The sequence below is a fragment of the Oncorhynchus keta genome, chromosome 15, assembly GCF_023373465.1.
Source record: "Oncorhynchus keta strain PuntledgeMale-10-30-2019 chromosome 15, Oket_V2, whole genome shotgun sequence".
In the NCBI taxonomy this organism is placed as follows: Eukaryota; Metazoa; Chordata; class Actinopteri; order Salmoniformes; family Salmonidae; genus Oncorhynchus; species Oncorhynchus keta.
In genome coordinates, this window is record NC_068435.1 from 41,613,989 (window position 1) to 41,636,265 (window position 22,277).

Below are 22,277 nucleotides of genomic sequence, written 5' to 3' on the forward strand. Positions count from 1 at the left end.
GGAATGTAGGAGGGGCCAATCAATATTTGAATCAACAAACTGAACAAGAAGATACACTGATCGTAAATAATATTTGGTAAATGAAACATATTTAAGGCGAATCATATGAATATCATATATTGTAATGATAGACAAAGAGTACATTTTATTTTTAACACAGTACTGTAAATGTGAATATGTTCATGATCCCTATTGTACCAAATTAAATGCAAGGGCGTTTGTGTTGTCCATGGCCATTTGTATATGGCCATTTATACATATAATATATTTTCTATGAAAATATAATGTGGTAGTTGGAAATATAGTTATTGAAACAAAATTCATATTTTTTTACAAATGGATCGCTTTGGCTGCCTTTCTCATACAAAACTACTTTACAGTCATAGAACGACTACCGACAAGTAGCACTCACATCTGTAGCCATGAAGTGCTTCAAAGGCTGGTCATGGCTCACATCAACACCATTATCACATAAGCCCTAGTCCCGCTCCGATTGTCATACCGCCCCAACAGATCCACAGATGATGCAATCTCTATCGCACTCCACACTGCCCTTTCCCACCTGGACAAAAAGTACACCTATGTGAGAATGCTATTTATTGACTACAGCTCAGTTTTCAACACAATAGTGCCCTCAAAGCTCATCAATAAGCTAAGGACCGCCATGCTGATCCTCAACACAGGGGCCCCTCAGGGGTGCGTGCTCAGTCCACTCATGTACTCCCTGTTCACTCATGACTGCACGGCCAGGCAGGAACCCCAACACCATCATTATGTTTGCCGATGACACAACAGTGGTAGGCCTGATCACCGATAATGACGAGAGTCTATAGGGAGGAGGTCAGAGACATGGCCGTGTGGTGCCAGGACAACAACGTGATGAAGACAAAGGAGATGATTATTGACTACAGGAAAAAGAGGACCAAGCAGGCCCCCGTTCTCATCCATGGGGCTGCAGTGGAGCAGGTTGAGAGCTTCAAGTTCCCTGGTGTCCACATCACCAACAAACTAACGTGGTCCAAGCACACCAAGAGAGTCGTGAAGAGGGCACGACTAAACCTATTCCCTCTCAGGAGACTGAAAATATTTGGCATGGCTCCTCAGATCCTCAAAAGGTTCAGCTGCACCATCGAGAGCACTTCTACTGGTTGCATCACTGCATGGTATTGCAACAGCTCGGCCTCCGACCGCAAGACACTACAGAGGGTAGTACGAATGGCCCAGTACATCACTGGGGCCAAGCTTCCTGCTATCCAGGATGTCTATATCAGGCGGTGTCAGAGGAAGGTTCTAAAAACTGTCAAAGACTCCAGCCACCCTAGTCATAGACTGTTCTCTCTGCTACCGCACGGCAAGCAGTATTGGAGCGCCAAGTTTAGGTCCAAGAGGCTTCTAAACAGCTTCTACCCCCAAGCTATAAGACTCCTAATCAAATGGCTACCCAGGCTATTTGCCTTACCCCCCTCCCTTTTACACCACTGCTACTCTGTTGTTATCATCTATGCATAGTCACTTTAATAACATGTACATATTACCTCAACTAACCAGTGCCCCAGCACATTGACTCTGTACCGGTACCACCCTGTATATAGTCTCGCTGTTGTTATTTTACTGCTGCTCTTTAATTACTTGTTACTTTTATTTCTTATTCTTATCCATATTTTCTTTAAACTGCATTGTTGGTTAGGGGCCCGTAAGTAAGCATTTCACTGTAAGGGCTACACCTGTTGTATTCGGTGCATGTAACTAATAACCTTTGATTTGACTTGATTTGAGAAACAACACATGAGCATGACACATACCAGCATTTCTCTGTCTGATCAACATAGTCTAATCATGATTTATGTATGGTAATTATATATGTAAAAACATATTTGCCCCGATCTGCACCTATCCAGTGTCTGTGACAATAAAACACACACACACACACACACAAATCCTTTAAAGATCTATAGCTATGATGGCCCCCAAGCGATGTCCGTGGATCCTGGTCACTAGAGTAGGCTATTTGTCTTAGTCATAAAGTATTCTTAGCAAAAGTGTCATATATTTGAATGAAGTTTGTTTAATAAGTCCCGAGCTGTAGTAATTGCATGTGTTTAGGACTACTTTACATTTCAACTGACCCCAGCTTTTCCTCAGTCCTCAGCATATATATATGGGGTCTCTTTTCCCGAGTCCTGTGCCCCCTAGTGGTGATAGTATTACAGTATATACTGCCAGTAAAATAATTACTATGTAGGTATAGGACCCGACTCCACAATGCTACCTTTATAATGCGTTTCGTGACACAGCCTGAACTTGACTTGATATTTGTTGTTTGTTGCATGTTGAGTAAATCCTTGAAAATGAGAAATGAGCTTTATAAAAATCAATTTTCACACTAACCCCTCTTGCTCTACTGTATAAGGTCCTCCCGCGCTGCAAGTGGTGCTGTGCCTGGGTTTTCATTCCGTCCGGCCCGTTTGTTTTTCTCTCCATTTTAGCATTACAGACTTGACGCATTAGAACATGACTGGGATTGTGACAGTCTGAACCGGTGGGTTTTCGTTCGGTCACTTCGCCATGGGTCAGGTCTAATAACAAATCCAGCCAGGTAACGCTAATGATAGGTGAACGATTGTGCATGGTGCATATATAAGGCTCTTATCGGTGGCCGTAGAATTGGCCGAGGAAATAGAGGATGATGCCCAAACGTAATATAATTATTATACGATTTTGTTTTAGTATAATGAATAAATAAATGATCGTATAGCTAGGTTAATGCAGCCTATAGTTGCCAGCACTGCACATCCATCGAGAAAAGGCCAAAAGGGGTGACTGTAGACCAATGCATGAATTGCCCAATTAGATGCATTCCGCACAAGATAACGACAATTGGTCATAGATTGTAAATTGCATAACGGATTTCATGCATTGCTATTGCTGAATGAAAATGTGTGTAAATTTAACAAGTCTGCTTTTTGTCAGTGCATGGTTGTGGCTATAGGGTTTGTAATATTTTCTCGGTTGAGCATTAGGGGTGTGTTGCACAAAAACTACATACATGTTTAAAAATGAAGTAGTTTAGCATCAGGAATTGGAACAGAATCAATATCAGCAATCTATTATGTCTCAAATTGTCCCTTTTTACCAACATGTTATGGGCAAATTAAAGTAGGCTCTACTTTATTTACACAAATTAGGCTGCATGTAAAACATGTGGACAAAATAGCCTATTTCAAACTAGGCCACTTTATTTGGAAGGTTTGTGTAATTTCCTTTCAATTTCATTCAACAATTCAAATATTGGATGAATGTAGTTTGATATAGCCTGTTTTTCAGATTCTTCCAGTATTTTTATGTGTATGCCATATAAACCTGATGAGTAGGCTATACTAATCAACATGACACCCAAGCGCAGAGGCGTTATCAAAATACATTTCTGATCTATTTATTTTAGGCTATAAGCTATTGAATTTCGATAATTTCATACATGGAAAAACTTGGAAAATGTCATGGTCATATGGGGAGGAATTCAAAAACATAAATGCACGTCCATTATGACAAAGAAATTAACTAAACTGAATGATTTCGTTGAAAACGCAGCAAATCAAATGGGAAAAAAACATAACGAACAACTGCTTGATTAGAACTTTAATATGAATAGGCCGACATAAGTTCGACCTGATTTTAGTACAATTCCTTGTTTAGGCGTACAAGCCCCGGTTTCTGATTAGCTATTTCCTACTGACCATTACCTTCCAATAAATGTAATAGGTCAGTTGAAATGTAAAGTAGTCCTATACACATGCAATTAATACAGCTCGGGACTTATTAAAGTTAATTAAAATATATGACACTAATAGCCTACTCTAGTGACCAGGATCCAGGGGCATCGCTTGGGGGCCATCATATCTATAGATCTTTAAAGGATTTTCTTTTTTTGTGACGCCGTTTGCCCAAATGTCCCGTTTGTGATTTTAAGGCCTATAAATGTAAATATAATAATTTTCTTCGATTTAAGGTTGTAAGAAATAAGCAGAATGTGCACACAGAGCATGGAAACTTCACTTCTATCAACCTTCAGTTTTATAGCCGCGCGAGAAGCGCTGTCTTGGTCCGGTCAAGCAATACCCATCACATCCGTTCGAGCCAGTGCTATTGGCCCCGTATTCAAACGCACCCAGCACTAAATTGTCATTGACATTGTTATAGATAGGCAGATGCATCTATAATTAGATTTATTTTATGATGGGACAATTTATCAGCAAAATTATGTCCCAACAAAATATTATCTTAGGGATGTAGGTGGGATTTATTTTTTACTGAATAATGTAGGGCACCAGATATCAATGTTATTTCGCAAAAAATACATCCAGCATCCCATATGTCAAATCAAATATATACAAATATGTTTAGGCTTACGAGAGAGGTGTTTTCTATGTGTCCTTTCTAGTTGGCCCAGTGATACAGACCGTAGCTTAGATTTACCAGCAGCATGATGGACAGGCAGAGCCCTAAAAAGACAGAGGGAGGAGGAGAGAGTGAGACCAATGGGACTGCTGCTACTGTCACTGTCACCTCTAACACCAAAGCAGTTACAACGGTTGCCAACAACAACGTCGCTGCTTCAGTGGTCATCGCCATGACGACAACTGACAGCACCACGCCCCCAAGCAGTCAGGCCCCACCCACTTCTCTAGGCACCGCCCCTACAGAGAGCCAGGCGGTTCAGGTGAGAGAGGGGACAGGGAGGGCGCGTGTCAATGTGTGTGTGTTGAACTCCAAATAATGAAGCCACTAGTCTGGGTTTCAGTTTTAGCTAACATTTCATTTACTTTCCACTCCTGTCATTTGTCAAAGAGACTGGCCTTTCGGCAATCTCAAAGTTCAATATGCAGCCGGATTTACTACAGTTGCTGATTGGTAGTTGAAAACAACACAAATATTTTTCATGACAACATTATGTGCTTGCCAATTTGGTGCAATAAGAACAACAAACAACAACACCGTTATGACCTGCTGCGATCATTCTTTTGTGAGAAGGCAGTGTCAATGAAGATCATGTTGTTCAAAGTGTCTAGAGGACTCCATAATGAGAGAGAGAAATGATGACATGGGAAATATTAGCCTACAAGATTCAATCGAGCCAAGTATGCTTCAATTGCATCCCATTAATGAGAGAAAAGAAATGCAAACCTGCCCCCTGTCGTCATTCCTCACACATATGCTGATCATCATGACTATGTTTGTAAAATGTTGTCATGCTCATTTCAGTTATATTATGTGTCCCTCCTCTTTTATTAGGAGATGGAGTACAGACAGGCTACTTTAGTAAGAACACACAATCCCTAAAAGGACCTACTTAGCAAATTGGCCAGTGTTGATTTCTTTGGTATAACATTTCTAGTGTTGATTCAGAAGTTAAATTCACTCTGTAAGAGTGAAATTAACACTCAGTGGTCTAAAATAACCCCCTAGTATTGGTGTTAATAACCAGAGTTATTGTTTTACACGTTGGAGAGTAGAACAGCCCAACAAAACCACACAATTATTATCATATTTCCCAGAATGCACTACTGCAAGTAGATGTTTTAATAATTGTTTTTAATATCTGTGTCTTTAAAAGATTGATCAATCGTATGCTACACTAAGACAAATAACATATATTTTTGTAAACTAATCAAATAAGTTAGTTAGAGTAACAGTTAGCACCTGACCCTGTAATGTTTTTTCCAGGTTAAATGGTTTGGGTAGTCTTCTTATCAACTTTCCTAACCCTGACAGTCATTCTGAATGCAGGCGGCGGGTCAAACCTTTGGATATCCTCATGATGTCTCATATTGAATTGCATATTAAATGTTGAGATTGCTGAAAGGCCAGTCAATTTGGCAAATGGCAGAACTGGCAAGGGGTAGAATGTTAGATAAAAAGACACATCACTTTGCAATCCAACACAATTTGACTTCCAGGCCTGATGTGGCCTGTAAACCCAGAGTTTCCTAACATCACTGGGTTATGGTAAAACTAGGCCATCAAAGTAAGGCCTTATGATATACCGTATGTAAGGTATTGTCATAGTTGAATTTCAATGATAGCATTCACCTTGGTACTCACTTGGTGAAAGCCACAAGCCTTTATAAGGAAATAATTCATTAACCATGTCTCTCTCACAAAGTATTACAGCCATGGATGGTAAAACTCTAAAATTCCCTTGAAAAGAAAAGACAAATTAGGCTTTACAGCATACAGTTTTTAAACAACACCCCAAAATGATTTACTGTATCACTACAGGTGTTCATTTCTTACACTGAGAAAGTTTAACAGCGTCAGCACTAAGCAAAGTATGTCCAGTTTACTCTAAATGAAGTGTTGTGGTTTACACTGTATGTCACAGATCCCTCCAGTACTGTTGCTCATTCAATGGCACACATGGTTCCAATTCCTCACTGATTGTATTTGTAGAAATGTGCCCTTTGTTTTACCATTGGAGTGTAAATTGTTGTTCCAATGTCCGTTGGTCGTGTGAGTACTTGTGCCTTGTTGTTTTGGCTTTCATGCCGCTTGTATTGTGCATAGATGATGGCGGGTCTCGCTGCCAAATGGCTGCCAAATGTATACAGTAGGTGTCCCTATAGGTCTTTGTCAAATCAAATCAAATTGTATTTGCCACATGCCCCGAATACAACAGTGAAATGCATACTTACAAGCCCTTAACCAACAATGCAGCTTAAAAGAAAATACAGAAAAAAATAAGAATAAGAAATAAAAGTAACAAGTAATTAAAGAGCAGCAGTAAAATAACAATAGCGAGGCTATATAGAGGGGGTACCGGTACAGAGTCAATGTGCGGGGGCACCAGTTAGTCGAGGTAATTGTGATAATATGTACATGAGAGTTATTAAAGTGACTATGCATAGATAATAACAGAGTGTAAAAGGGTAGCCATTTGATTAGACATTCAAGAGTCTTATGGCTTGGGGGTAGAAGCTGTTTAGAAGCCTCTCGGACCTAGACTTGGCGCTCCGGAAATTTTTAGGGCCTTCTTCTGACACCACCTGATATAGAGGTCCTGGATGTCAGGAAGCTTGGCCCCAGTGATGTACCCCAGTGATGGACCCTAGTGTCAACAGCACTAGGGTTTCATTAAATAGGCCTAGGCACAATACTTTTTAATTGCACATTTAATTAAACTGACACCTAGGCACAATACTTTTTAATTGCACATTTAATTAAACTGACACCTAGGCACTATACTTTTTAATTGCACATTTAAATAAACTGACGCATTTGTTGGCGATGTTCAAAATCAAATCAAATTGTATTTGTCACAAATGCTGAATTACAATGACTTTACCGTGAACTGCTTGCTTACCATCCCTTCCCAACGATGCGGAGTAAAAAAAAACAACGTAATAAATAGTAATGAAAGAGGAATAAAAACAAGAATGAAGATGTATACAAGGAATACCAGATCAATATGCAGGGGTACAAGGTATTTGTGGTAGATATGTACAGTTGAAGTCGGAAGTTTCCATACATTTAGGTAGGAGTCATTCAAACTTGTTTTTCAACCAATATGTTTTGTTTGTTTGTTTAACAAACAGTAGTTTTGGCAAGTTGGTTAGGACATCTACTGTGTGCATTGCACAAGTAATTTTTCCAACAATTGTTTACAGACAGATTATTTAATTTATAATTCACTGTATCACAATTCCAGAGGATCAGAAGTTTACATACACTAAGTTGACTGTGCCTTTAAACAGCTTGGAAAATTCCAGAAAATGATGTCATGGCTTTAGAAGCTTCTGATAGGCTAATTGACATAATTTGAGTCAATTGGAGGGGTACCTGTGGATGTACTTCAAGGCCTACCTTCAAACTCAGTGTCTCTTTGCTTGACATCATGGGAAAATAAAAAGAAATCAGCCAAGACCTCAGAAAAAGAAATGTAGACCTCCACAAGTCTGGTTCATCCTTGGGAGCAATTTCCAAAAGCCTGAAGGTATCACGTTCATCTGTACAAACAATAGTACGCAAGTATAAACACCATGGGACCACACAGACGTCATACCGCTCAGGAAGGAGACGCGTTCTGTCTCCTAGAGATGAACATACTTTGTTTGCGAAAAGTGCAAATCAGAACCCAGAACATCAGCAAAGGACCTTGTGAAGATGCTGGAGGAAACGGGTACAAAAGTATCTATATCCACAGCAAAACGAGTCCTATACTGGTGCACTTCACAAAATAGGGGCAGGAAATTAATGTGGATATATTGAAGCAACATCTCAAGACATCAGTTAAAGCTTGGTCGCAAATGGGTCTTCCAAATGGACAATGACCCCAAGCGTACTTCCAGAGTTGTGGCAAAACGGCTTACGGACAACAAAGTCAAGGAAGTGGAGTGGCCATCACAAAGCCCTGACCTCAATCCCATAGAAAATTGTGGGCAGAACTGAAAAAGCATGTTCAAGCAAGGAGGCCTACAAACCTAACTCCATTACACAGCTTTGTCAGGAGGAGTGGGACAAACTTATTGTGGGAAGCTTGTGTAAGGCTACCCAAAACGTTTAACCCAAGTTAAAGAATTTAAAGGCAATGCTACCAAATACAAATTGAGTGGATGTAAACTTCTGACCCACTGGGAATGTGATGAAATAAGTAAAAGCTGAAATAAATCCTTCTCTCTATTATTCTGACATTTCACATTCTTAAAATAAAGTGGTGATCCTAACTGACCTAAGACAGGGAATTTTTACTATGATTAAATGTCAGGAATTATGTTTAAATGTATTTGGCTAAGGTGCATGTAAACTTCCAACTTCAACTGTACATAAAGGCAGAGTAAAGTGACTAGGCATCATGATAGATAATAGTAAGAGTAAGAAGACATAACAGAGTAGCAGCAGCATATAATGTGTGAATGTTTGTGTGTGTTGTGTCAGTATGCGTGTGTGTGTTATGCCTGTGTGTGTGCATGCGTACTGTATATGTGTGGGTTTTGTGTGAGTGTCAGTGTAGTGTGTGTGAGTATGTATATAATGTGTATACTGTATATAGTCTTGTGAGTGTTCATGTAGGGTCAATACAGATAGTCAGAGTAACCATTTCATTAACTATTTGACCCACTGGGAATACCACCCTCCACTGTGGCCTGTATGCTCTAGTCGGCTGGCCCTCGCTACATGTTCGTCGCTAGACCCACTGGCTCTAGGTCATCTACAAGTCTATGCTAGGTAAAGCTCCGCCTTATCTCTGTTCACTGGTCACGATGGCAAAACCCACCCGCAGCACGCGCTCCAGCAGGTGGATCTCACTGATCATCCCTAAAGCCAAAACCTCATTTGGCCGCCTTTCCTTCCAGGTCTCTGCTGCCTGCGACTGGAACGAATTGCAAAAATCTCTGAAGTTGGAGACTTTTATCTCCCTCACCAACTTTCCATTAATATGAGAAGAAACCATTAATGTTCAAAGAACGTTCTAATGTTTTAAAAGCATAAACACTGTTCTCAGCGTCAAACTCTCTACCCTCTCTCTTGTTAAATGTGTTCAGATGTGTTGGCCACGCCCACTCATTTGCCACACCTGATCTTAATGAGTGTTTGTTTATTTTGAAATGGGGTCTGTTTGAATAGACTCAAATGAACAGCTATGTCGGAGAAAAAGATGACATTCTAGCTAGAGGTCTTCACAGGTCCAAAAAGTTGGACCAGTTCCAAACTGGACACTGGGTCTTTCCCAATCCGGACTCCATAAATGTAAGCTTAAATACACGTTTTAAATATAGAGACCCGTTCCGAATGGACCACAGCACAACTAATTCCATTCCCTATAGACCTGGTTGAATCCAGACCGGTCAGATCCGAGTGAGGGAAGCAGCAGTCGTTTTTTGAACTACTTTATTAGCCGGAGCTGATAAAGCGTGAGAGGAGGGAGAGAGAGGTGCCGCTCAAGCAGGCTGGGGTGGGGCCATACTGTGAGCGAGTGACACATGGAGCAGGGAGGATTAGATATCTCCTAATTTAACCTATTGCCGCTATGATGATTTATGATTGGCCAACAACAAGCTACAAGCGCCACTCTCGTGAAAAGCACGAGCAGCAGCATAAATTATAAAATGTATCTCTCTATTGCAGCTGTCGCGTTCGGATCTGTAGTGTTCCTACCGGAAAGGTCAGTTAAAATTACACATACCCGTGACAATCATATCAGATCCGACCCAGACGCATGACATTATTTCGAATTCTGGATCTGAACCTGCTCAGGTCTCGAGTATTCGGGTACAGGTGAATCCGTAAAGACCTCTAATGCTAGCTCCATCCTGGTGGCTCAGTGGACTAATTCCATAGATCGAGAACTGAAGGTAATACGTTAGAATCTCACTGACGCCGTGCCACGATAAAAAAATAAATGTGTTTTTACATGATTCAAGCTTAAGTAAGTGAATTTCCATGTGTCCTATCTGTGCTTCAACACTGTTAACCCAAACTAAGCCAGCAGTGTCTTATTGAAACATATTCTCAGAACGTTATTTAATTACCTTCAAATAACATATCATTTCTATTCTCAGAACATCAATAAAACCTCCCAGGAGAACATTCTCAGAACCTCCCTGCAACCTAAACATGTATGTTCCCAGAACAGGGTTCTCAGAAACGTTTAAAAAAATGTTACGTTTTACGAGTCAGAACGTATGGCTTCGTTCCCAGAACGAGCATTTCTGGTATCGAACCCTGATCATGTACGTGCTGAGCTAAATCTGAGGCATTAGTTCTGGGAGCAAACATGAGTCATCGGCTCTGGTGAGTGTAGTAGTTACGTTTCTCTGCTGTCTCTCTCTCTCTAGGTGATCCAGCAGGCCATCCACAGCAGGCCCCAGACCATGGCAGCTCAGTACCTGCAGCAGATGTACGCTGCCCAGCAGCAACACATCATCCTGCAGACAGCTGCGCTGCAACAGCCTTACAGTAGCAGACAGTCCCCCTCCTTACCCTCTGCTGCCAACAGCACGGTGCCCCAGTCAACTGGTACCTCTGTAAGTTTAGCACTCTGGTATCAAGACTACCAAGACTACCAATGCCAAATAAGACCACTGCAATTCTGTCTGTCTCCAGATCACCCTCCCAGCCTCTCCAGTAACAGGCCAGCTGATTGGTCATTCTCAGAGTTCCAGCTCCACCACAGGCACGATTACCCAGCAGGCCATGCTGCTGGGGAATTGCTCTGCTTCCTGTAACCAAGCCCAGATGTACCTTCGCACCCAGATGGTACATACCTTCTATCTCTTGTTGTAACAGCTTTGCAGAGTATGATAAACTTGCCCAAAGATCATGGAAAGTAAAAATAAGTAAGCATGCCAAGTTCTCTGTCTCCTTTTCCATTGATGTTTTCCGCTAACTTTTCTACTTATCTTTTCTCTTTCTTCTTTGTCCTTTCCCTTGCTTCTCTGTCTTTTCCCTCTTCTGTAACTCTCTTTTCTCTCTTCTGTCTCTGTAAGTTGATTCTGACCCCTGCGGCCACGGTGGCAGCAGTCCAGTCTGACCTGCCTTCTGTCTGCTGCAGCTCCTCTCAACTCTCCACTTCACAGGTCAGCAACCTCCACCAGGGGCAAAGGTGAAAGGTTAAGCATTGCCAGGTTTTACATACCTGACAAGCTAACTATGTTGTCATCAGAGGACCGCAAACTCCTGCTGACGTTATTTATATCCCTGGAGGACAAATCATTTTTATACAAAAAATGTAAGCCTATGCACAGGTCGCTTTGGATAAAGGTATGTGGAGGTATGCTAAGTGGAGTGTATCTGACTTGACTTGGTATGTCATTGCTCGACATGATCAAGTTGCAATTACCTAAATATATATCAGGTACAGACAGTAGTGCCCCAGTATGGAATCCTGTGGGACACAACATGGTATCCACATTATATTTTTTTGATATCAAGCACTTTCTAAGAGACATTGGGATGTTAGATTTACGTCTATAATAATACTACCTGTCCTCTCCTCTCTCAGGTCCACAGCCTTGCTGTGCAGGCCCATCTCCCAGGGGCTTTGGCCACTGCCCAGAGTGTCCTGTTGAAGCCATTCTCCACCCAGCCCCAGACGCTGGTCTCCTCTCTGCCCAAGATGTCCATCTGTCCCCTGAGGTCCAGTCAGCAATCTGACACCTCCACAGAAGCCTCTGGAGCTAAGCCTCGGCTGGCTGACATCACCAGGCTAACATCAGCAAACCAACTTATCGCGCCTGGTAAGTCAGTCAGTCACCATGGCATGGTCTCATCTTTTGTGCTCTGTTGGTTCATATCAGTGTTCTTAAATAATACTGATCCTGAGGTAGGCTTTTGTTCCAGCCCAGAGGAGGTTTACAACACACATCAATGTCTCAATCACTTTCAACTCCAGTGTTGTACATTCTGTTCCAACCTAGTGCAGGTTTAGACCACCTTCAGGTGTAATAATGTGGTTTTATTTCAGCGTCGTACACTCCTGTCCAGTCCCATGCTGTGGTCAGGCACCAGCTGCACTGTCCTCCGAGCCATAAGGGGGCACCCCACCAGCTCATCATCCAGCAGACCACAGCAGGAGCCCACCGGCAGCTGCACCCTATCGCACTGCGCCTCGCACCCCAAGACACTTCCCCCTCTCTCTTCCCTCTTACCCTCCAGCCCCTGGCCACTCCCACCCACACCACCACCACTGTCCAATCCCAGCCTGGCGATGGCCTTCCAGTCCTCTCCTCTTCCTGTGAGCTGCCCACCCCACCCCCTCCCCAGCAGACAGTGGTAGTATCCTCATCAGCCCCTCCACCTCTTCTGTGTCCCAGCCTGCTCCAGCCCCAGCTCCACCGCCAGCCCAAGCCCCCTACCCTGCGTCTTGGCCCCATCTCCCAGGCCTCTCTCCCCAGGCTGGTCCAGTCTCCACCGGCCTCCCTCCAGAGGTTGTCCCTGCGCTCAGTCCAGGCCCTGGCAGTGCAGTCCACTGGGGTTCAGGTGTCGGAGGAGCTGCCTGTGGCAGAGGCGCCGGTCCAGATGCCTTTTCAGAACCATCACCTCCCCCAGACGTTCCAGAATCTATCCCAGACGTTCCATAATCTCTCCCCACCCCAGACTGTAGCTGTGGACCTGAAGATGCTTCCAGCCACCCTACGTCCCCAGACCCCAGAGAGGAGAGAGGAGATGACGACCCCTCCACCCACACTCTCTCCATCGGCTTGTTCAGACAGACTCTGTAAAGACATACAGCTCGCCTTTACAGAGAACTGCACAGGTACACGGCACAATAGCATTTGCATTTTTTTCATTACTTAACTTTACCGTTTGCACTATTTTTATACTAAATCGATAAAGCACACTAACATACAGTAACTGCCTCTCTTTCTGTGCTCGGCTCCATCCTCCAGGCAGGTTGGATTTCCCCTGCGTCCCTCCGCCCAGCCGCTCCGTTACCCACTCGTCTCAAGACCCCTCCTCTTACACCAGCTGCTCCCCTCCTCCACTCCTGCCCTCGGCCGCGGTAAGAAGCCCCGGCCAATCCCCCTCAGCCACCCTACCAGGGAGCCCTGAGAGAGCTAAACCTCTCATCCTCACTCACATCATAGAGGGGTTCGTCGTCAGAGAGGCCCTGCAGCCGTTCCTCCCGATATGTCCACTGGTGGGTGTGTTAACCAAGCTCCACAGTACACAGGTACTGGTCTTGTTAATTGTCACCAAAGGCACTGAGGCCAGTGTCAGCTCTAGCCTTTTAAGGGACCTAAGCAAGATTTGGTTGGGGGGGGGGCCCCCAACAAGCAGGCGAAAACTTGACAGTGGAGAGAAAAATGTACGTTTTTAAAGTTCGACTGAGTACCGTTTTTTGGAGTCGGGCCCCCTAGTGGCCACTTATGCCTGGAGTCGGCCCTGCGACTGAGCCCAGCTAGCACATAATGTTCTGAGAACCATTTGTTTCTTAGAGCTTGGTGAGAGCGTGGTTGTCCTTTGGTTATTTTGCATGTTCTCAAATTGTTCTGAGAACGGTAAGAACATTTTCCATAAAAACCACAAGAACTTGAGTAACGTTCTAAGAATCTTATTTAAAAACTTTAGGTCTAGGCATCCCGCTAGCAGAGGGCGTGCAATTCAAATAAATAAATAATCATAAAAATTATGGATATTAAACATTTCGGTACCATATAAACAAGTGTCTTATAACAGTTAAAAGCTTAAATTCTTGTAAATCTAACTGCACTTTCGGATTTACAGTAGCCATTACAGCAAAAGCATGCCATGCAATTGTTTGAGGACGGCGTCCCACATAAAAATATTTTTCCACTGGCACAGGTTTCATAAATTCACAAATAGCAATTAAATATTCACTTAGTTTTTGAAAATCTTCCTTTGATTTGTCATCCAAAGGGTCCCAGATATAACATGTTGTGTCGTTTTGTTAGATCAAATCCTTCTTTACAACCCAAAAAGTCAGTTTAGTTGGCGCCATCGATTTGAGTAATCCACTCGTTCAACATGCAAAGAAAGGAATCCAAAAATCTACCTCTAACAGAGAGGGAGGAGGGAGGGGGGATTTTTCAACAAGTCAAAATATGTTTCTATTTACTACTCAGATACCCTAAAATGTAATCAAACTATATATTTTTTTTACGGAAAGAAATATATTCAATAGGAAATAGGATTATTCAATAGGAATAGGATTTTAGCAGGTCTTCTGTCTTCATCACGCGTTCATTGGAAGTTACAAGCCTGAAACCTTGAACATAGACTGCTGACACCCTGTGGAAGCCATAGAAATAATTTTTCTGCTTCACGTCAAAGTAAAGGAACCTACGGTGTCAGTAAAAAAAGAACCAGCCATTTATCTATCGTCATTTAGGAGAAATCGTACAATGTCAAATTGGTGATGTTCAGAAATAGTAAAAAAACAAAAAACAGTTACAGATCCAGTTGCAGCGTGTTCATACAAATCTTTTTATAGTGCTTCGGAGCTCTGCGAGATTTCTGTGATTTTCTGAAATAACACACACTCACTAAACCCTCCGTAAATAAGTCAGTTCTTAACATAAAGACTTAAAACTAAAAATTCTATAATTGCCTACCCCAAGGAGGATATGTGTTCACTTTCAGCTTCCTGTGTCAACCGGAAGTGCCTTAAAATGGTGTCATAGGTGCTGTTTCGAAGGGTTAAAAAGGTCAGATCTTTTCAAAATTTCATATGTGTGATTAAGCAACCCCCATTAACTGCAAGTCAGTCTTTTCTCCCAACAGATGTCAAAGAAAAGCTCTCTCACACACACACACACACACACACACACAGCAAGGATGGAGTGACAAAGTGCGGTGCTTAAAGACACACAGAGCCTACAATGGCATTTCCATTTTCTCTAGGCCGTGCCGAGTTCAACGAGATGCCCCGCTTGACCGTAGCTCACTCTGAGTGCAGCGACCGTGAAAAAAGTAGGCCCAAAATTAAGCCTGGCCCTAAATGTCATTTGCTTTTGGGTGATCGTGAGAGAACCGTTAGGGTGAGAAGCACAATTCGACCTCCGGTACGTTCCTAAGGTCCTCCCGATCTGTGCAAACCTTGACCGTGTGGCATTAACCCTTAACAGTTAATCAGGGTTTTTTGATCTCACAGATTACAATGACATCTCTCCCCATAGGAATGCATTGCCTGCTCCTCTAAAGTCAACCTGAAGCCTATGTGGGTTATGAATGCCTTATGAACCTGTCTTCAATGACAGTCCATCAGGACACTGAGGTCGACCTGTGTCGATTCTAAGCTTCTTGAAGCAACCGGAAGTGGTTCAAATCACCCTAAAAGTGTTTTTCCATACCCAACCAGCAGTTTGTGATAAATAGTGCATTAAACCCTGTGTAAATCGGTCAGTTCTTAACGTAAACACTTAAAACTCAGGATTCTGTAAAGGCATACTCCAATGAGGATATGTGTTTACTTATAGCTTCCTGTGCCAACCGGAAGTGCCTTAAATGGTGTCATAGTGGCTGTTTCAAAGGGTTAAAAAGGTCAGATCTTTTCAAAACTTCATATGTGTGATTAGGCGGCCCCCGTGAACTGTAAATCGGTCATTTCTCCCATAAAATTTCAAAGAAAAACTAAATCGCACACACGCACAGCTTGGAAGGAGGGACATATTGGGGTGTGTAGAGACAGACCGTGCCTGCAATAGTTAACTTTGTTCGAGCTAAAAAAGAACCGTCAGACCTAGCGTTCTGAAACTTTTGAAACCTGTTCTAGACCTCAGGTCGATGGTGAGTTACTTGTCTCTAGAAGGTTCTCGGACCGAGAAACAGCCTCGTACATTTGCAATGACTTCAATTCATTTTGACCATTACGAAAATGACGACATTGAGAAAAGTCTCAGACGCAAGACTAGGTGCATTGAAACCTGCTTGGCCCATAGACGGACCCCAATGTTTCTGTCTGATAGTTCATTCAAGAACCCCGTAGCAAGGCATGGAAAAAAAGTGTATTTTCAGCACCAATTGGGGTATTGCTCGGGCACCGAATGACCTATCGAGCCGAAACTCGGGATTTGGGGTCGCCTCACATAGGCCTACACATAATGTCTGAACTGGACCCGCAGCTAGAACGTTGTTGTTCTGTTCTGCCCCTGAACAGGCAGTTAACCCCCTAGGCTGTCATTGAAAATAAGAATTTGTTCTTAACTGACTTGCCTAGTTAAATAAAGGTTTAAATAAATAAATCAAAATTCTCAGAACCTCTGCAACCAACAAGTTTACATTTGCAGTGTCAGAACGTTTAAAAAATGTTCCGTTTTACAGGTCAAGAAATGTATGGCTTCATTCCCGGAACCAATGAGAAACCAAAAACGTACGTTCCCACATCTTCCAAGAAACCAAATGTGCTAGCTGGGAGAGTAGCTTAGTCCCAGTCACACCTCCCTCACTGTGAGAGCACTGCATCAAGAACCAACTACCACTGGTAGTTGATTAATTACCATTATGTTCAGCCCTCTATAGTGGTATATGTTGTGTACTGTATGTGATACAGTGGTGTGTTCCTGCTTCAGATGGGCCGTTCCTCTTTGGGGGTGGACCAGCAGGCCACGCTTCCTGAAGCCCGGGAGGTGAGAACCAATGGGGATCCAACACCTGAGATGAGAACCAATAAGGATTCAGCTATAGAATTGAGAACCAATGGGGATCGAGTGCCAGAGGAGAACCTGATGGATGCTGAGCAGCCAGACAATGACTCAGACATGGATGATACCCCCGCCCAGGACGGTCAGTTCCGGTGTGTCTGTGTGTCCGTCCATCTGTCTGTGTGTCTGTCTAACAGCGTGTCATCTCCTGCTGTACTATAGAACCTGCTGCTGAGAGCTTGGTAGATGTGCTGCAGTGTGAGTTCTGTGGGAAGAGGGGCTACGTTCACACCTTCCTCCGATCCAAACGATTCTGCTCCATGACCTGTGTCAAGAGGTGAGTCCTGTAGGGTTGCAACATTTCTGGGGTTTCCAGATATCCCAGTTGGAAGATTCCTGTAGTTCCTGGTTATTCACTCCTGATTCCAGGAACCTGTATTTCTTGAAAAATCTGAATTTTGGAACATTATTCCCGAGCCAGATTAAGCTCCTCAAGCCGAGTCAAAAGCCATGTGTAAACGTTCTCTTCCAGGATCCAGGGGAATCTAGACACCACAACTGGGATGTTTTGAACATTATGATGTTCTGTGGAATATCTCCCCTGAATGGCTAAACTCCAGAAACGTTTTATCTACACATCTCATCTCTCTCGCACTCTCTCTCTCTCTGTCCCCTCCCCACTCCTGTCAGGTTCAATGTGAGCTGTACAAAGCGTCTGAGCGTGTTGAAGGTGGACAAGGCCAGTCGTTGGGGCCACAGGCCGATGGGCCGTAGAGGACGTCCCTCGGGGAGGGTCAACGGGGGCACCAGAGAACACTTCCTCCTCAGACAGGTCAGATGTCATAGCCTGGTCCCAGATTTAACATATCTAGCTAACTATCCTACGGTCAATGCCAATCACGACAAGACAGTTTCCAAAACAACACAAACCAGGCAACAGTAAACGTGTCGTCCTCCACGAATGATGAAGCGCCCCGCCTTAACATTTCTGTTAATAACTATAGCTCCCGTCTTAGGACAATCAATTCTGTCACTGCCGGATCTCTATGGCAAGACTCATCATTCACCCAAGTTGTCAAATTCGGGCCAGTGCTGTTTGAGATATTGCGTGTGACTAACGCACAAGTGAATGGACATACAGAGACAGTGTACAGTCCCCTCCCCAATTTAATCTTGGGACAACAAATCTGAAACCAGGCTAGGTCAATCCGACAGAATTGATATTAACAACTTTGCAATTCTCTGGTCTACTTACAGTATGAAACCCCAAACTGTTATCACTCCGAATATTCCATAGGTAAATGTCTAATTGTAGTCATGTTGGTTTTTCCACTGCAGGTGCAGGGTCCGTACGGCTCTGAAGAGACCCAGAGAACATTGAGGGGGGAAGAGGAGGCTGAGGATGAGCCCCCTGTCCCCATGATCACCAGGCTGCGCCGGCAGGAAGAGAGGGAGAGGGTGCAGGAGAGAGAGAGGGAGCAGGGAAGACAGAGGAAAGACTCATTCATATCCTCTGGTGAACAGACCACAGGAGGACAAGAATGTAGTGACAATCCAACACAGTGGAGCGTGGGTCAAGTCTGCTCCTACATCAACTCTCTACCAGGTATCATGAATATGTCCTACCATGGGACTTAAAGCTGCTGTAACCAATACTGTAATGGCTGTAACCTCAGCAAAAAAAAAAAGAATTGTCCTCTCACTGTCAACTGTGTTTATTTTCAGCAAACTTAGCATGTGTAAATATTTGTATGAACATAAGATTCAATAACTTAGACATAAACTGAACAAGTTCCACAGACATGTGACTAACAGAAATGGAATAATGTGTCCCTGAACAAAGGGGGGTCAAAATCAAAAGTAACAGCAACAGTCAGTATCTGGTGAGGCCACCATCTCCTCCTCATGGACTGCACCAGATTTGACAGTTCTTGATGTGAAATGTTATCCCACACTTCCACCAAGGCACCTGCAAGTTCCCGGACATTTCTGGGGGGAATGGCCCTAAGCCCTCACCCTCCGATCCAACAGCTCCCAGACGTGCTCAATGGGATTGAGATCCGAGCTCTTCGCTGGCCATGGCAGAACACTGACATTCCTGTCTTGCAGGAAATCATGCACAGAATGAGCAGTATGGCTGGTGGCATTGTCATGCTGGAGGGTCATGTCAGGATGAGCCTGCAGGAAGGGTACCACATGGGGGAGGAGGATGTCTTCCCTGTAACGCACAGCGTTGAGATTGCCTGCAATGACAACAAGCTCAGTCCGATGATGCTGTGACATACCACCCCAGACCCTCCACCTCCAAATCAATCTCGCTCCAGAGTACAGGACTCTGTGTAACGCTCATTTCTCCGACTTTAAACGCAAATATGACCATCACCCCGGTGAGACAGAACTGCAACTCCTCAGTGAAGAGCACTTTTTGCCAGTCCTGTTTGATCCAGCGACGGTGAAATTGTGCCCATAGGCGACGTTGTTGCCTGTGATGTCTGGTGAGGACCTGCCTCTCTCAGCCTATTGCGGACAGACCAGGAACGCTCAGACTATCTCGGGCAGTTTTTGTTGCCATCCTGTACCTGTCCCGCAGGTGTGATGTTCAGATGTACCGATCCTGTGCAGGTGTTGTTACGTGGTCTGCCACTTCGAGGACGATCAGCTGTCCGTCCTGTCTCCCTGTAGCGCTGTCTTAGGCGTCTCACAGTACGGACATTGTAATGTATTGCCCTGGCCACATCTGCAGTCCTCATGCCTCCTTGCAGCATGCCTAAGGCACGTTCACGCAGATGAGCAGGGACCCTGGGCATCTTTCTTTTGGTGTTTTTCAGAGTCAGTAGAAAGGCCTCTTTAGTGTCTTAAATTCTCATAACTGTGACCTTAATTGCCTACCATCTGTAAGCTGTTAGTGTCTTAACTACCGTTCCACGGGTGCATGTTAATTTGTTTATGGTTCATTGAACAAGCATGGGAAACAGTGTTGAAACCCTTTACAATGAAGTATGCGTCTCCTGGCCCTAAACTCCTCTCTTTCCACCTTCCTGTTCCTCTCCCCCCACTCTCTTCATTCTCCCACCTCTCTCTCCACCCTTTTCCTCCTTTAGGTGGGCGGGACATATCAGAAGAGTTCCGTTCCCACGAGATTGACGGCCAGGCCCTCCTATTGCTGACAGAGGACCACCTGATGACAGCGATGAACATCAAACTAGGACCCGCCCTCAAACTCTGTGCCCACATCAACTCTCTGAAGGAACCATGAGCACAGGACAGGGCCCATCTGGTCAAAAATAGGGTACTATATAGGAGAGTGCCATTTGGGATGCGAACGGGAGGAGCACCCTTATCAGACTTAAGAGGATATGAGATTCTAAGAAATGACACACAAACAAATATACTTGCTCTCTACCTTTTTAACTCTTTGAGAAGCAGCGAGTTAACTGTTCATCTGTGTGTCAGTCATCTTTCCACACATTAACAGCCATCTATCATCGTAGTGATTGTCGCAATAAGGCTTAAGGTGACCTTTTTTCTGTGTTACATTGTAAGTACTGTACATGCTGTTTAAACTTAAGTTTAAAGAATTGTATTTAAATGTTTTCAAAATGTTAATCTCTGAAGACAGTTTTCCAAGCCTGAGAGGAGTTGGCATTTAACGACTCAGTGTGCCCCAATGGCACCCTATTCCTTTTAGTGCGTTACTTTTGACCAGGACCCATAGGTCTCTGGTCAAAAGTAGTGGACTATATAGGGAATAGGGTACCATTTGGGATGTATCCAGATTGACTGAAGTTGCATATGAGGAAATCCACTTCCAACCTGTGCAGCATAGCAACTGCAGAGCAACCAGGAAGTGCCTTGTGAATTCCAAGGTTGATGAGACATTAGATCAAGTAACATGTTTATTACTGCTGTAATAAATACACCAAAATATATATATATATATAAACACATGTAAAGTGTTGGTCCCATGTTTCATGAGCTGAAATAAAAGATCACTGAAATGTTCCATTCACACACAGCTTATTTTTCTCATTCTGTGCACTAATTTGTTTTCATCCCTGTTAGTGAGCATTTCTCCTTTGCCAAGATAATCCAGCCACCTGACAGGTGTGGCATATCAAGAAGCATGATCATTACACAGTTGCAACTTGTGCTGGGGACAAAAGGCCACTCTCAAATGTGCAGTCTCGTCACACAACACTGTCTCAAGTTTTGAATTTAATGTTGATTTCTCTACCAAAAACCGCCTCCAATGTTTTAGAGAATTTGTCAGTACGTCCAAGTGCAGACCACGTTGTGGTAAACCATGGGGTGTTTGGTTTGAGCACACAAACGGACACAGAGACAGGGAGGTTCTAGAAAACACGCCTTTACTGGTCAACATAAAATAAATGTAACTAAATAACTTAGTTGGCTCGGTCCTTCATCTGGGCCGCCTCTTCAACTCATCCGGTTCCGTGCCCGGGAGTTCAACGTTCCCATCTGTTGGTCCACTCCCTGCATCTCATTTTCTCTCCATGGTGCCCGATTTACATGGCCTGCACGACTGGTTGGCACTCTCCCCTAATTGGTGGCATCAGTGTTGTGGTGCCCACCCCAGGGGACTGCCCCAGCAGAGGGAGCCAACGTCGCGGCACCACCTCCCCTCTATCACCAACCCCTGGGGTAGACCTCCGGGATACCACGTGTATGGCGTTGTGTGGGTGAACGGTTTGCTGATGTCAACGTTGTGAACAGAGTGCCCCATGGTGGCGGTGGGATTATGGACAATGAACACAATTATATTTATCGATGGCAATTCCCCCAAAAGATTTAGATGAATGCAGAGATAACATGAGATCCTGATGTCCACCGCTTCATGTTTCAGCATGAAAATGCACAGCTGCATGCTGCAAGGATCTGTACACAATTCCTGGAAGCTAAAAAAATGTCCCAGTTCTTTCATGGCCTGCATACTCACCAGACATGTCACCCATTGAGCATGTTTGGGATACTCTGGATCAACATGTACGACAGCATGTTCCAGTTCCCACCAATATCCAGCAACTTCACACAGCCATTGAAGAGGAGTGGAACAACATTCCACAGGCCACAATCAACAGCCTGATCAACTCTGTGAAGATGTGTCGCGCTGCATGAGGCAAATGGTCACACCAGATACTGACTGGTTGTCTGATCCACGCC

General features: G+C 43.8%; 1 protein-coding gene across 6 annotated transcripts; it reads left to right on the plus strand.

The window, feature by feature from the left end:
• Positions 1-2,480: 2,480 nt before the first annotated feature.
• On the plus strand, positions 2,481-21,370 carry phc3 (polyhomeotic homolog 3 (Drosophila)). Of its 6 annotated transcripts, none has more exons than XM_052464124.1 (13): positions 2,481-2,596; positions 4,439-4,717; positions 10,830-11,018; positions 11,098-11,250; positions 11,481-11,570; positions 11,996-12,230; positions 12,458-13,249; positions 13,383-13,633; positions 17,025-17,238; positions 17,319-17,433; positions 17,787-17,928; positions 18,435-18,702; positions 20,198-21,370. In XM_052464124.1, exons 2-13 carry the CDS (start codon positions 4,481-4,483, stop codon positions 20,350-20,352), a joined length of 2,841 nt encoding a protein of 946 aa, XP_052320084.1. In that variant the 5' UTR covers positions 2,481-2,596; positions 4,439-4,480; the 3' UTR covers positions 20,353-21,370. The 6 variants fall into 6 exon arrangements, with proteins under 6 accessions (XP_052320084.1, XP_035644551.1, XP_052320085.1 ...); XM_035788658.2 differs by having other exon boundaries at positions 2,483-2,596; positions 13,383-13,495; XM_052464127.1 differs by lacking the exons at positions 2,481-2,596; positions 4,439-4,717 and adding exons at positions 9,918-10,346; positions 10,554-10,610.
• Positions 21,371-22,277: the final 907 nt, after the last annotated feature.